This window comes from Stegastes partitus, unplaced genomic scaffold (assembly GCF_000690725.1).
Source record: "Stegastes partitus isolate 25-593 unplaced genomic scaffold, Stegastes_partitus-1.0.2 Scaffold230, whole genome shotgun sequence".
Classification (NCBI taxonomy): domain Eukaryota; kingdom Metazoa; phylum Chordata; class Actinopteri; family Pomacentridae; genus Stegastes; species Stegastes partitus.
Genome location: NW_007577961.1, coordinates 230,507 through 242,632, shown reverse-complemented (window position 1 = coordinate 242,632; position 12,126 = coordinate 230,507). Strand labels below are relative to the sequence as shown.

Sequence of the window (12,126 nt, the reverse complement as noted above, 5' to 3'; positions counted from 1 at the left end):
CTCCTCGCCTCCTTCACAGCTCGGGAATAACTGAGAATAACAACATGGTCTCATTGAGGAAAAATATTTCGTTTCTCACGTCTTATCGACAGCTGCTGCTTGATGGATGGACTGGTGTTGAAGGCGCAGTTAGGAGGCAGTCCGGAGTCAGCTGTGGCACCGCCGTAATGTATTTCCAGGTGGAGATATAGCAAATTATTGATTTTACAGCACACTCCTGGTGCTGGAAAGTAAAACTGTCTGGGATTGATTAGAGTGCCTTGAATTAGCATGCTGGTTCTTGTGCTGCTCCAAAAGAAGCTTTACTGGCCCTCAAAGCTGCTGCTACTACGTCTAACTGTGAACACATAGGCTGAAGTGCATGCCCCATGAATCGTCTTTCTATTTCTGAGCGGATATGGTACACAGGTTTTCAATTTTCTACAATCCCTCCCTGTAAAATATAACAGGACTGATAGCAGCTCAGTGTGGGCATGTTTTGCTCTTTCGACATCATTTTCATTCACACTCTGACGACTCCCTCAGGGGGATGGTTAACAGGATTTGGATGAACCTGGAGGAGCTCAGTTAAGATTCACCGAAGGCATCGCTACATCTGACCCCTCGCATGAATAATTACTTAATGGAATCCCGAAGCTCAGCTCGGCTTTTTTTTATTTGTTTGAGGAAGAATTTGTCTTGATAAGCGCATCAAATTAATGGCAAACCTTTGAACCGAACAGATGAAATAGTTATTGACATTTTTGGTGTCAGGAGAGTTTCGAATTACGCATTTTGCTGGATTAAAGGCAGCTGACCAAATTGGAAAACATCATGTAATATGCCTCCTAATATTCTTCCAGAGGCTTTGCTCTGTCTGGTACACTTCACGCGGTGTCACTGCAGTTCGCCTGTGGTGGCCTTGAAAGAATTTCTGATGGTATTTGGATTCCCCGCTGAGCTATTAAGGTGTTGGGATGCCTTTAAAATGCTTTGAAAAAAAAAATCCAGCGAATGAAAACTAGTTTTGAACTAAATGGAAACCCACTGATCCAAAACTGCACCTATAGTGTTCCAATTGCACTCTCTATCATCTGCCGTCCACCACACTGTGTTTTATCACATTTGTAACACAGAGGATCTTGCAGGAGGGGAAACTTGTCATGGTTGTTAGGGAGATCCCCCCCTCACCCACCAACTCTCACCCCCTCTCCTCTACAGGCTTGTTTTATGAACTGGTGGGTGTGTGTGTGTGCGCTCCAGTCACGAGCAAAGGAAAGGGAAATCATTGTAAATCCCATTCACTGCCTGATGCATCCTTTTGACAAAACGCTTTTTTTTTTTTTTTTTGCTCTTCCTCCTCTCCTGGGCTGCCTGTCCTCTCTGTGCAGAGCAGCCTGCAAACAAGCATCGATTGGCGGACGATCACCTGAGTTTCTCTCCCCCCTTTCACGGACCTTCATTCAAACCAGCGTCTCAGCAGCATTAAAACCAACGAGATCTCTATTATTTTCTTTTTCTTTCTTTTTTTGTTCTTTCTTTTTTGTTTTGTTTTTAAGTAACATCGCTCAAGCTTCTGCACTTATTCTGGACCGGAGATCTGGAGATGAAGACAGATTTTACGCTTTTCTGTCGGACTTGGATTGGAATTGCGTATGCCTCAGGTGAGGAGACTTCTTCATGAGTTTTGGAAGTTTTGGAAGTTGTTTTTTTTTTTTTAAATCATGAAAAAAAGTCGAGGTGACTGTTCACGCCTGCTTTCACATTGATCCGAGGTTTATTTCTTCCGAAGATTAAAAGTTTTATTCATGTTTAAAGTGCGCATTTCTGTGCGCCAACTACTTTTTGTGGTGCGTAAAGTGGAATATTTCTGCACTATGTTAAAACTAACGCGCCATATTCACTTTGAAACATGAAATTCCTCATGTTTTTTTCTGTTTGGAGTTTGCAGTATATGTGAATTTTCTACATATTTTCTTAATGGAAACATCATTTCCCACTCATAAATGAGTCAAAGTTTGCCTCCCAGCGTGGGGCTGAATTAATAGGGAACCCGGTCTGTGGCAGCCTCCAAGTCTACATGCAGATAGGCACTAGGGGGAGGCATGCTGTTGTTGTGATTGAATAAGATGCAGCTCTTAATTGATGATGCTACAAACTCAGGTGGATAAGAAACTGCAGATTCTGTCCTATTGAGTTTCAGTGACTTTAGGTTTATGTAGGTCACATTTTGGAGGCAGAGTGGGAGACGGGATGTGGATGCAGGAGTGGGTGTCCGGATCCTTTCCTATCTCCCAAATTGGTCTTTTTGTGTAATCTCAATTTCTTGCAAAAGCAAAAAAAAAAAAAAAAAAGGCAGTCTGATCAGCCTTTTTATGTGCTCTGTCACCCGTCTCTCCAACTGACTAATCTAACGCACGCTGTTTACTCTGCACTATTTAAGTCTGACTCCTCTGAGTGACTTTGCTGCCTGATAGTAGAGAGTTTTCACTCAGCGACTGTTTGTTTGAGTTGTTCATCACTGATTGCTGTGGAGCAGCTGTTCATAAAGAGCAGGGAATAACTTCAGTGAGGGGGGGCAGTCGACATATGGCTCCCCCAAATCCTAACTCTGGGGTGGAGGGATGACGCCGTTCATAAATATCTGTGCTGGGTGGGTCATGTACATCCAGAACAGATAAACAAGATGAATCACAATCCTTAGCAACAGCAAAAAAAATTAAGACTCTCAGTGATTTTATTGTGTGATAATGTGCTTTTTTTCCCCCACATGTTCTTTTGAGGCGTCGTCCAAACTTTTGCAGGTCACGTACACACAAATTTAATAGCAAAGTTTAAATGCACATAAACTGTTATGGATTCACAATTTGTACTTGTTCGCCTGACATTTGTGTCATCACACAAACCTAATGAGCTGTGCTGGACGGGTCATATACATTCAGAGCTGATAAACAGAAAATTGCAATGCTTAGCAACAAAGAAAGTTATGCCAAGCTAATTGCTCCAAGCTTTTGTAGGTCAGACAAATTTAACAGTTTAAATACACATACATTTTCATTAATGCAAAATTTGTCCGCCTGGCATTTGTGTTATCACTCGAACCTAATGAGCCTATTTGTGGCGTTATCTGTTGACAGACTTATTTGCATGCTGATTGTTCGACCGTACACGGCTCTCCTCTTCCCCCCCACACCATTTTTCTCAACTGATGCTGAAAAGCGTAAAATAGAAAAACAACTCAGGTATCCTCAAAACATCCTGAGGGCAGAAAGCTTCATATTGCTCAATCACATTTTTCAAGCACGTCACAGTAGGAGCCCGTGAGATTGAGCACAACATCAGAGGTGAGAGAAAAACCAGCGTGATCTCAGTGTTGCTACTTTTTGAAATCACCTCAGAGTGAAGTGAACTTAGAATATGTGTTCCAGTGATGTTTTGGGATAGGAAAGGTGTTCTTGGTATACTGGAGATGCACAGTTCATGCAAAAGGTTTCTTGCCTTTCCCCCCTCCTTTATGAATTCAGAGCAATCTGAAGCAGCTCCAAGATAAAAAGGTGCGACTTTGAGCAAATTTGCCGCTTGCCTGTGGGTTTCTAAATCTCTCACTGAATAACTCAGACAACAAGCCTTGTTTGAGATGATTAAATGCAATCTTAAATTCTCTGATTTGTCTGAAGGATTCTCTTAACCGCCTAAAACCTCCCAAATTTCTTTCAGCGACAGAACAAACGTGTGAGGTTCAGAAGACACCTCTGAAGCTGATGCAAGGATGATGAGAGCGCTGGCTTCCCCATTTTTATGATCAGAGGGGAAAGATTGAGGGAGAGTAAACCTGCCAGCCCAGAAGTCATTGTCATTTTAGGCAGGGAGAAGATATAATTTACGGAGCAGCTGCATTTATAAAGCTCCAGGATTTCACCCCCGAGCCATTTTCTACCATCTTCCTGTCACGCTCTGTCTCTGGTTTGAATTACGATGGTTCCAAAACATTTATCTCACAGCTACAGAAATTTTATCGTATTTAAGAAAGACATCGTGGTGCAACTTTGCTGCTGAGGGATACTATTGAGACGAATTGTGAGTCACTGATTGATTCGCCTCTTCATAATTTCCTTGTTTTTGTTGCTGCATAATTATCTATTGAAAACCTTCCCAGTCAAGAAAAGCGACGTATGAAAGCAGGGATTTTTTTTTTATTTTTTTTTTTTAGCAGAGCTCTAGAGCCAAATGATCTTTGGCTTGCTCTGTGTCTTGGGTGCATAGTGTTGATATTTCTTTTAGCGGAGTGTTTTCTGTACGCATACCTCTGCTTGATCAGATCATCCCAGAAATCTGACTCTCAACTCTGGGTATTATTCTAGTTGTCCACTTATAGAGGTTGAGTTGTTTTAGCCAACAATAGCCCCCTTTTCTCAGCGCTGATCTGAGGAATCGACCTCAGGACTCTGAGGAGCGGGTCCGCGGTGCCTGTCCTTGAATATCTTGTTCTATCGGTTGGAGAGCAGCTCAGATTAAAGAGGAATTCTGCTTCTGCTGCTGCTCCGTGTGGGGAGGCCTCTGCAGTAAAGTCCAAATAAATAGGGAGTCCAGTGCCTCACTCATCACTGGCATGGAGCTGCGAGGCCCCGTGGGCATTTAAATGTCTGGTCACTCAGTTTCTCATCATGCTAAAGCAACACCTCGAAAATGACGAAGAGCCGAGAGATAAGCTCTTTCAACACCAGGAATCTGCAGCACAAGCCAAAAATGTGTCAAAGTTGGTGTTAGATAGTTGATGAAAACCATCTGCTGTATTTGTGTTTTCAGATTTCTGACCCCTCCGTGTTTTCTATACCCAGTTGTTAGCTGTGCTAGTTGCATGACTTTGTAAAGGAATGGTTGGCCCAACAACAGATGGAAACATCTCAGAAATTGTTTGACTGCAATTAATGCTTGTATAGATTTTTTTCCACACTGTTGGCTGTCCCTGAACTTTTCCTCTACATTTTTTGACATTTAGTTACGAGTTTTGACAGCTACTCGATCAGTTGCCATATTACTCATGGTGTAGAGAAGATCAATCCTAAGACCTTCAGTGATCTCATGACTTTTTATCCAGCACCACTCTGAAACTGACATTTGTGCTTTTAAGTGAAATTTCTCACTCACAATCAGATGGGTTGAGATTTGAAGACGTTCATGTCTCCTTTTGGATATATTGTAGCAACTTTAGTGTGCCCATGACTTTTCATTTAACCACAAAATACTGTATTCCAAATATTGTGTTCTTTCGCTATATCCAGCTTGAAAAACCTGAACATCTTTAGTGGTTCCAGCTGGATTGTTTTTAGTGCTGAAAAGCAAACATTAGAATGTTAACATGTTCAACAAATGTGGATTCTACCTGCTGAACCCTTGCATGGTGGTGCAGAAGGGACTTTATAATGTTTTTAAAATGTTTTTGGTTTTGCACTGGTAAATGCTGCCTCCAGGTAATAGACATGACCAAAGCTTCTGCCATCCCAGCTCTTGTATATTACCCAACCAGCAGAGTGCCAACCAAATGGAAGCATCTAAATATTATTACATACTGACTTGAGGACTGTGTGAAACTTGCTTCAAGCAAGAAGCAACCTCCAGGGCTGAAGAATGAAGTCAGTGCTGAAGTGTTAAATCTGCAGCTCCTCTAATGGCCACTTGAGGCTGACTCCACAAGTGAATCAATCCCCGTGGGGGGGCTGGAGCCTATCCCAGCTGACTCAGGGTGAAAGCAGGGGCAGGTCTCCAATCTGTCGCAGGGCTACACTTAGACAGACAACCAAGCACACTCACATTCGCACCTACAGACAATCTAGAATCACCCGGGTAGACCCGGACTGCACGGGGAGAACATGCAAACTCCACACAGAAAGATTTCAGGCGTCCTGACCGGGACGTGAACTGGGGATCTTCTAGCTGCAAGGCGACGATGCTAATCCACTGATCCACCTTGTAGCCCACATTCTATACATATTGGCTTATATTCATGATTCATTTTACATAACTCATCCATATAAGTTGTACTAAGGCTTAAAGTTATGCCCCTTTGAGTGACGTAGGACCGTCTGTGGTCCAGAGAACTTTACATGGCCCAACTCAGCTCCATCTCTTGGCTCATGTTTGGATTAGCAGGTAATTAGGAGGAGTCAGACACTGCCAAGATAGTGATGGCTTGAGCCACCACAATGAGGGTGCGTTCCAATACATATACCGTCATACTGTATAGTATGCCAGCAAAAGATTAGATATGTCCAAATACAGTATATAGTATGTCAAATACAGGCAGCCAAAAGTACCTGAATGTCCTGTTATATCCAAGCCAGCATGCTTTTCTGACTATTCTGAGCCTCACAGGCCTCTGTCACGTATTTCGTGGTGTGTTGCGTGAAAGCAAACAAGTCGAGCCGCTAAGTGTGCACAAAAAGATGAGGAAACTGCAATATTGTGAAGAAGAAGCCTGCCCTGTGTGCATATCACATGAAACAGTGTGTGCTGTGCAAGATCAGCTCTGGTACGTACTGAAAGTAAAAAGTATTATTTTTAAATGCAGCCTGAGCTTCAAACCCGCCTTCATGAAACCTTTGTGGGTCCTGAAGTGTTCGTCCCCCTTTAAATACAGTCTGTGTTGGAAACAGCTGCTCTTCTCTGGAGCTAATATCGCCCCCTTTAACAAAAATAACTTCCTGTAGGCGTTTTGTATAATTGGCCACCAGTCTTTGACATCACCTTACGAACATTTTTGGCCACTTATCCAGGCAACATTCTTTCTTTTGCTGGAGGATTGAGAGTTTTCTTATTTGTATTTCCTGTTTTAAATTCCCTTCGCAGCATTGCCCTTGCCTCAGCTCCACTCGTGCTCCCTGTCTTTGGTCATTTTTGAATTATCTGGGTGTTAGAAGAGGTCAGGCGCTGCCGAGCTGTATGCTGAGACCATTCACTACTACAAACCTGTATACTGGACTCTTCTGATCCTGATAGCAGCTCTCATAAATACTCGTTGCCCCTGACATTTCCTTTAAAGCTGCAGCCTGTTTGCTGAAGAATACCAAACAGGTTGCTCATGACTTGCTGCTGCAGTTTGATTTATAGTATGGCAATTTCTAGTTCTTGTCAGCGTTCTGCCTTTTGATTTAAAGGCTATTTATGACTTCTTCAACTCTAATTATGCAACAAACTAGAAATGAAAGTTAGTAGACGTTAATTTACTATAAAAATGCATAAAATGTGCACAGTTATCACAGTACGGTGAGTATAAACTCCACCTCATTCATCTAGAGGCTGATCCGGAGATCCAGACCCAGCATACCAGGGTAAAATAACACTCAAATGTCCCAGCACAACCGGTATGCATGACGTGTTTTATCCGGCCACTTTAGATATCAAAATTCATGGCTGTTAACTGGGCATATATGTTGTTGCTCTTGGATGTTCACATCAGAAGTGACAGGAATAGTTACATCAGGGGCGAGAAAAAAGAGAAAACTTTGGCTCTTGTGTGACAATCGCAGTGTAAAGTGGATACAGGATTCCTGAAGTCATCCTACATGCAATGACGCCTATTGGCAGCTTTGATCTTGTTTCGATGACTCTCTGAACAGTCCTGGCCGCCACAACAACGGATAATCAGGTGTTTGTCCACTTATTGCCCCTGATTGCAGCACATAACTTCTCAGTCCCTTCAGAATCAATAGGACTGCTGTTGTTCCGCCACAAAACGTCCAACTTGCCCGTTTAGCTGCGAGTTCCACAAAGACAGTGATTTACACGTTTTAAAGTCCATTCAGAACCGTCCCTTCATGGTCATTTTCAGTGTCCCCACTGTGCAAATGAAATGTTAGTCGCAGCAGGCTCCTGTTTTGCTCTTTTTTTCCTTTGCATTTTTGAAACCTTCTCCCACACTCGGAATAATTACCATGCAGAGGAGGTTTAACCTATTGATTTTCTTCTTGTCTTTCACGCTCTCTCTGGTCCTTTCAATCACATTCACAGGTGCCTGAGTTTCACATTACAGTCAGCACAAAGACAGTATTTTAGTGATGTTTTCCTCGCCGAGCACTTGAACTATGACTCCTGAGTGTATAAAACCACCCATGAATGGGTATGAGTGTGCACAATTATACATATAATTGCTCTTAACGAGCAGGTGAAATAAATTCTATGTTGCTGCTCGTGTTGCTGCAGAGATTAGAAAAGGATCATGAGGACTGCTGCATGTTTTTCTGCTCAGTTTAAATCTTGGCCAGCTATTTTTAGTTGGATTTCATTTGATAGAAAGACAGGCTGATCTATAGATAAGTATGTCCAGGATAATTAGAGGGGTTTTTAATTCACAGCTACAAATGTGTTGACTTTTCAAATTCTCCTGCATTGCTAATGTAAAGCCAATTGCACGCATTGAGATTCAGCTCTGACGAGAAGCAGCAAAAAGACATTTAATCTAGTATTGTTCGACACTGTAGGAAAACTGCTTAGTGACATCTATTGCCTGATCACTCTGCAGGTAGAAACTAGATCCTGGGACCGGCGGCTGTAATACAGTTACTACAACACCCTAAAGTGCCCCTGTTGCTTAGAAACAAGCATCATTTAGAGCACTTATCAGTTTAACTAGAGCCGCCGTTATTACTTTCATTTCGCTGCTCAGTCTCAGGCAGCTGTGTGTGTACAGGGTGGTGACTTGGAAGTCCCTGTGGCATATATCACCGGCCGCTCATACCTCTTGCTGCACTTCGGAGGTCACTTGAGGTTCATGGGAACGAGGCCATTGGCAAAGCCCGAGGAAATTGCCAGCTTCCCTCCCTTTAGGCAATCGGCACCATAATTTCTGACCCAGCACTCCCTACTTTGCCCTTGTTTTCTACGGCATCTTAAGCTGCCGCGGTGATTTAGCTCTCTGGGAGATCTGACGCAGCAGAGACTTGTTTACGACCTGAATCACCAGGAATTAGGTAACAAGCGCAGTAATGGGGCTCCTCAAAGTTTGGCCTCTGAACAGTCGCAGCGTGAGTTTTAGGAGCACACAGCAGGCCGGGATTGTGCTAGTCTTTGGCACTTGGTTGTAAAAAGATATTTAAGATGTTTCCCAATAGAAATACCATTGCCAGGAGCCAGGACGGTGCATTTACCAGAATCTTCTTGGAGCCCTTCCTCAGCAGGGGAAGCCATTTCTCAGTGATAAAAATGATGACATGCAAAAAAAAGACACAAACTGGACTGCCACAGAGGAAGAGCTGGAGCTGTCCGGTGTGCCTGTGTGGCAGGTACAGGAAGGTTTAGTCAGGGACAGCAGTTTTTAAACATAGGAAGCTGGCCCAGATGGCTTGTTGCCGCATCCTTAAATTTGCACCCCTCCTCTGGCAGGATGTTGGAAAGGCCTGTCCCCCCCCCAATAGTGGAGAGGACAGGGACGTGGTGGATGTCATCCACCTCCGTAGTAACAATGAAATCAAAGCCAGGGCTGCCAGTCAGTCCGTCGCCTGGCTTTGGCCGTCCTTGTATCCAGATGACAGAGGAAGTGGACTTTATTTCTTTCAGAGAGGGAGAGAGAGAGTATATTGTGGCCTGAGGCTGGCTGACTCCACATCCAAAGAGCAGGTCTGCTCCGTGGCCTCCTTGGCCTCCCGTCCCTCTCCAGATATACAGGGCTATTTCAGAGTGCTCCAGTTTTGGCCCTTCGCCAGACACTGTGTCACTGAAGTAACTGTGTGGCTGTACTGCCACTTGCTCTTTGCTCTTTAACCCCCTCGAGAAAATCCACTTATTACATTTGCTATTTCATTTAACCCCGTGTGATTTTTATTTGAAGGAAAGTCCCAGCTGTAAAATCTAAAATTCTAATGACTATCCAGGCACTTTCTTCATTCATGTAGCAGCTCCTATACCTTATCATAATCACTGTATGTGTTCAAACCCACGTCTTTATTTCTGAACGACTCCCCCGTCGCATCCTTTGTGCCAAACTGAGACTCTGAGAAAAGCTTTATTTGTTTACACAAAGTTCCTCTTTTCCCGTTCCTGTCATGTGACTGATCAGAGACAAAACTACAGAGGAGCGCGGAAAACACTGACGGCAAAATCGTCCTTACCGTCCATGAAAAAGGGAAATGGGAGAAGCGCGAACATGATAAAGAAAACAGGAAATTTGCTCGCGATGAAAAACACCGCTCTGTTTTTTTCACACGCTTTCATGCGGCCCCGTGTCGTTGGCATGTGGGGAGAGGCGCTCTCATCTGCATGCTTACCTTTAATGCGCCACAACTCCTGCCTGCCTTGTCAAAGAAGCTTTGCATTTTTTACTGGCTTAGAGTTCCTTATGGCATCTCGGCTCCTTCCCCTCTGCGCGTGTGATTTATCTCGTCAGCAGGTGTCCTTCATGGGCTCGGAAGTCCAGCTTCAGCGCTGCCTGGATGTGACGAAACCACCGGAATGAGCCATGAAGAGAGCTCTGCGAAGGATAATGCGAGTGCACATACGCAGTGGCATTTAAATGGGTTAAAGATCTGATGTATTATCGTAGTCCCACTGACTTGAGCAATTTTGTTGTTCATTTTTCCGCAGCTCCTTGCATAACAAGCACAATTGAATAGCAGCGCCCCTGTAACTATGCAGAACTAGTTTTACTTCCATTTTTTTCTTTCTATTTCTGGAATCTTGTTTACCGCAACGGAAAGATAAAGCCACACTTTCTGCTCACGTCCAGCCATCAGCAGGGTCAGGAGGAGTGGAAACGAGTGATTCGAAACACGCAGTTGTTTGATTCATGCATTTCTACTGTGATTTGGAAACTGTGGGCTGCTTTTGCATTTTTTTCCCCTTTTTTTATCACTGTGTAGGAATTTGGTCTTTGCATATTTTATAGGACGCAGCAGAGAATCAGACAGGAGATGTGAGGGCAGAGAAAGATAGTGTGACAGGAGACAAATCTTCCTGTGTGAATCTGAGTGCTGGAAATTTCATGATTTACATCTCTGAAGTTCCACTGCAAATCAATAGGCATGGCAGAAAGCCATAATCAGCTTCAGTGTGGACCTACAGCTGCCAAAAATACAAGGTTTTTTATTAGCATTATTGATTTCACATTTTTTAAATATCTCTCAGAACTAAATTGGTGCAAAACACTTGAAGGCAACAGTCTTTTGCACCTTTTTGGTATTCTAACCCTAATATCTACTGTTAAGCCTAAAGTTCTTCTTACGAATCACCAACTTTAGATTTATGGAGAATTTTTATCTGACCAGTAGTTTTCTACGTGATATTAACAAAAAACAATGAAACATTGTGTTATTTTCTTTTACTTCTTTGCTAGAAATGTCTTGTCTAAAGTTATTTATATCCCTTGAATCTATCGCAGATTCTGAGAAAATGCAGCCTTTATGCGATTTCAAATGGTCCTTGTAATTACCATAAATTGACTATGAATTGAGAACAGCTGATGCAGCAGTTCTCTAGTCAGTTAGTAGACAATTTAAAGTCATGGAAGAAAAAAGTCAAAGAGCTTACTGAGCTGCTATTAGAGATCATCAATGAGAGAAAGGCTATAAAGCCGTATTCGATTCTCTTCAAGTGCCAGCGTCCTCGGTGCAAAGCAGAATCAAGTAAAGGTAGCTCCACACTGTGCAAAATGTCAAAGGTCACATAGGTAGCAAAAGGTTAACTCTGTACTGGCAAAAATGATGAATGTAAGGATCACCAACAAGGTCACCCTGATGAATTTGAGCAATTCTGGTAAAAACATCTTAAAACAGAATCTTCAGCAGATACAGAGCAAAGCTGCAATTTTCATGGAGAACAACTAAGGCTCACAAAAGGTCACCTGGGCAAAAAAGAAAGTCTGTGGTCATCAATTCTGCAGTCAGATGAAATGAAAATACACTTGTTTGGAAATAGGCCCTCGTTCTGTGAATGAAAGGAAAAACACTGGAACCGAAGAACACCGTCTCTACGTCAAGCGCGATGGTGAGAATGCGATGCTTTGAGGGTGTTTTTCAGCCGATGGGCCAGACAGCCTTGTCGAAGTAAACAACATCATGAGAAAAGAGGGTGAGATTAAGATTCTGGAGGAAAACATCAGGCTGTCTGCACACAACCTTGTCCTTGGATAGCATCAGACCTTCCAGCAAAACAATGATC

The 12,126-nt window shown here is 43.1% G+C and overlaps 1 protein-coding gene across 1 annotated transcript in view; it reads left to right on the top strand.

Annotated features, from left to right (window-relative positions):
• Positions 1-1,374: 1,374 nt before the first annotated feature.
• Positions 1,375-12,126, top strand: part of flt4 (fms related receptor tyrosine kinase 4) — a 58,240-nt gene continuing 47,488 nt past the window's right edge. The window contains exon 1 of the mRNA XM_008281333.1: positions 1,375-1,643. Coding sequence (XP_008279555.1) covers positions 1,586-1,643 — 58 coding nt within the window. The 5' untranslated portion in view covers positions 1,375-1,585. The remainder of the gene's footprint in view (positions 1,644-12,126) is intronic.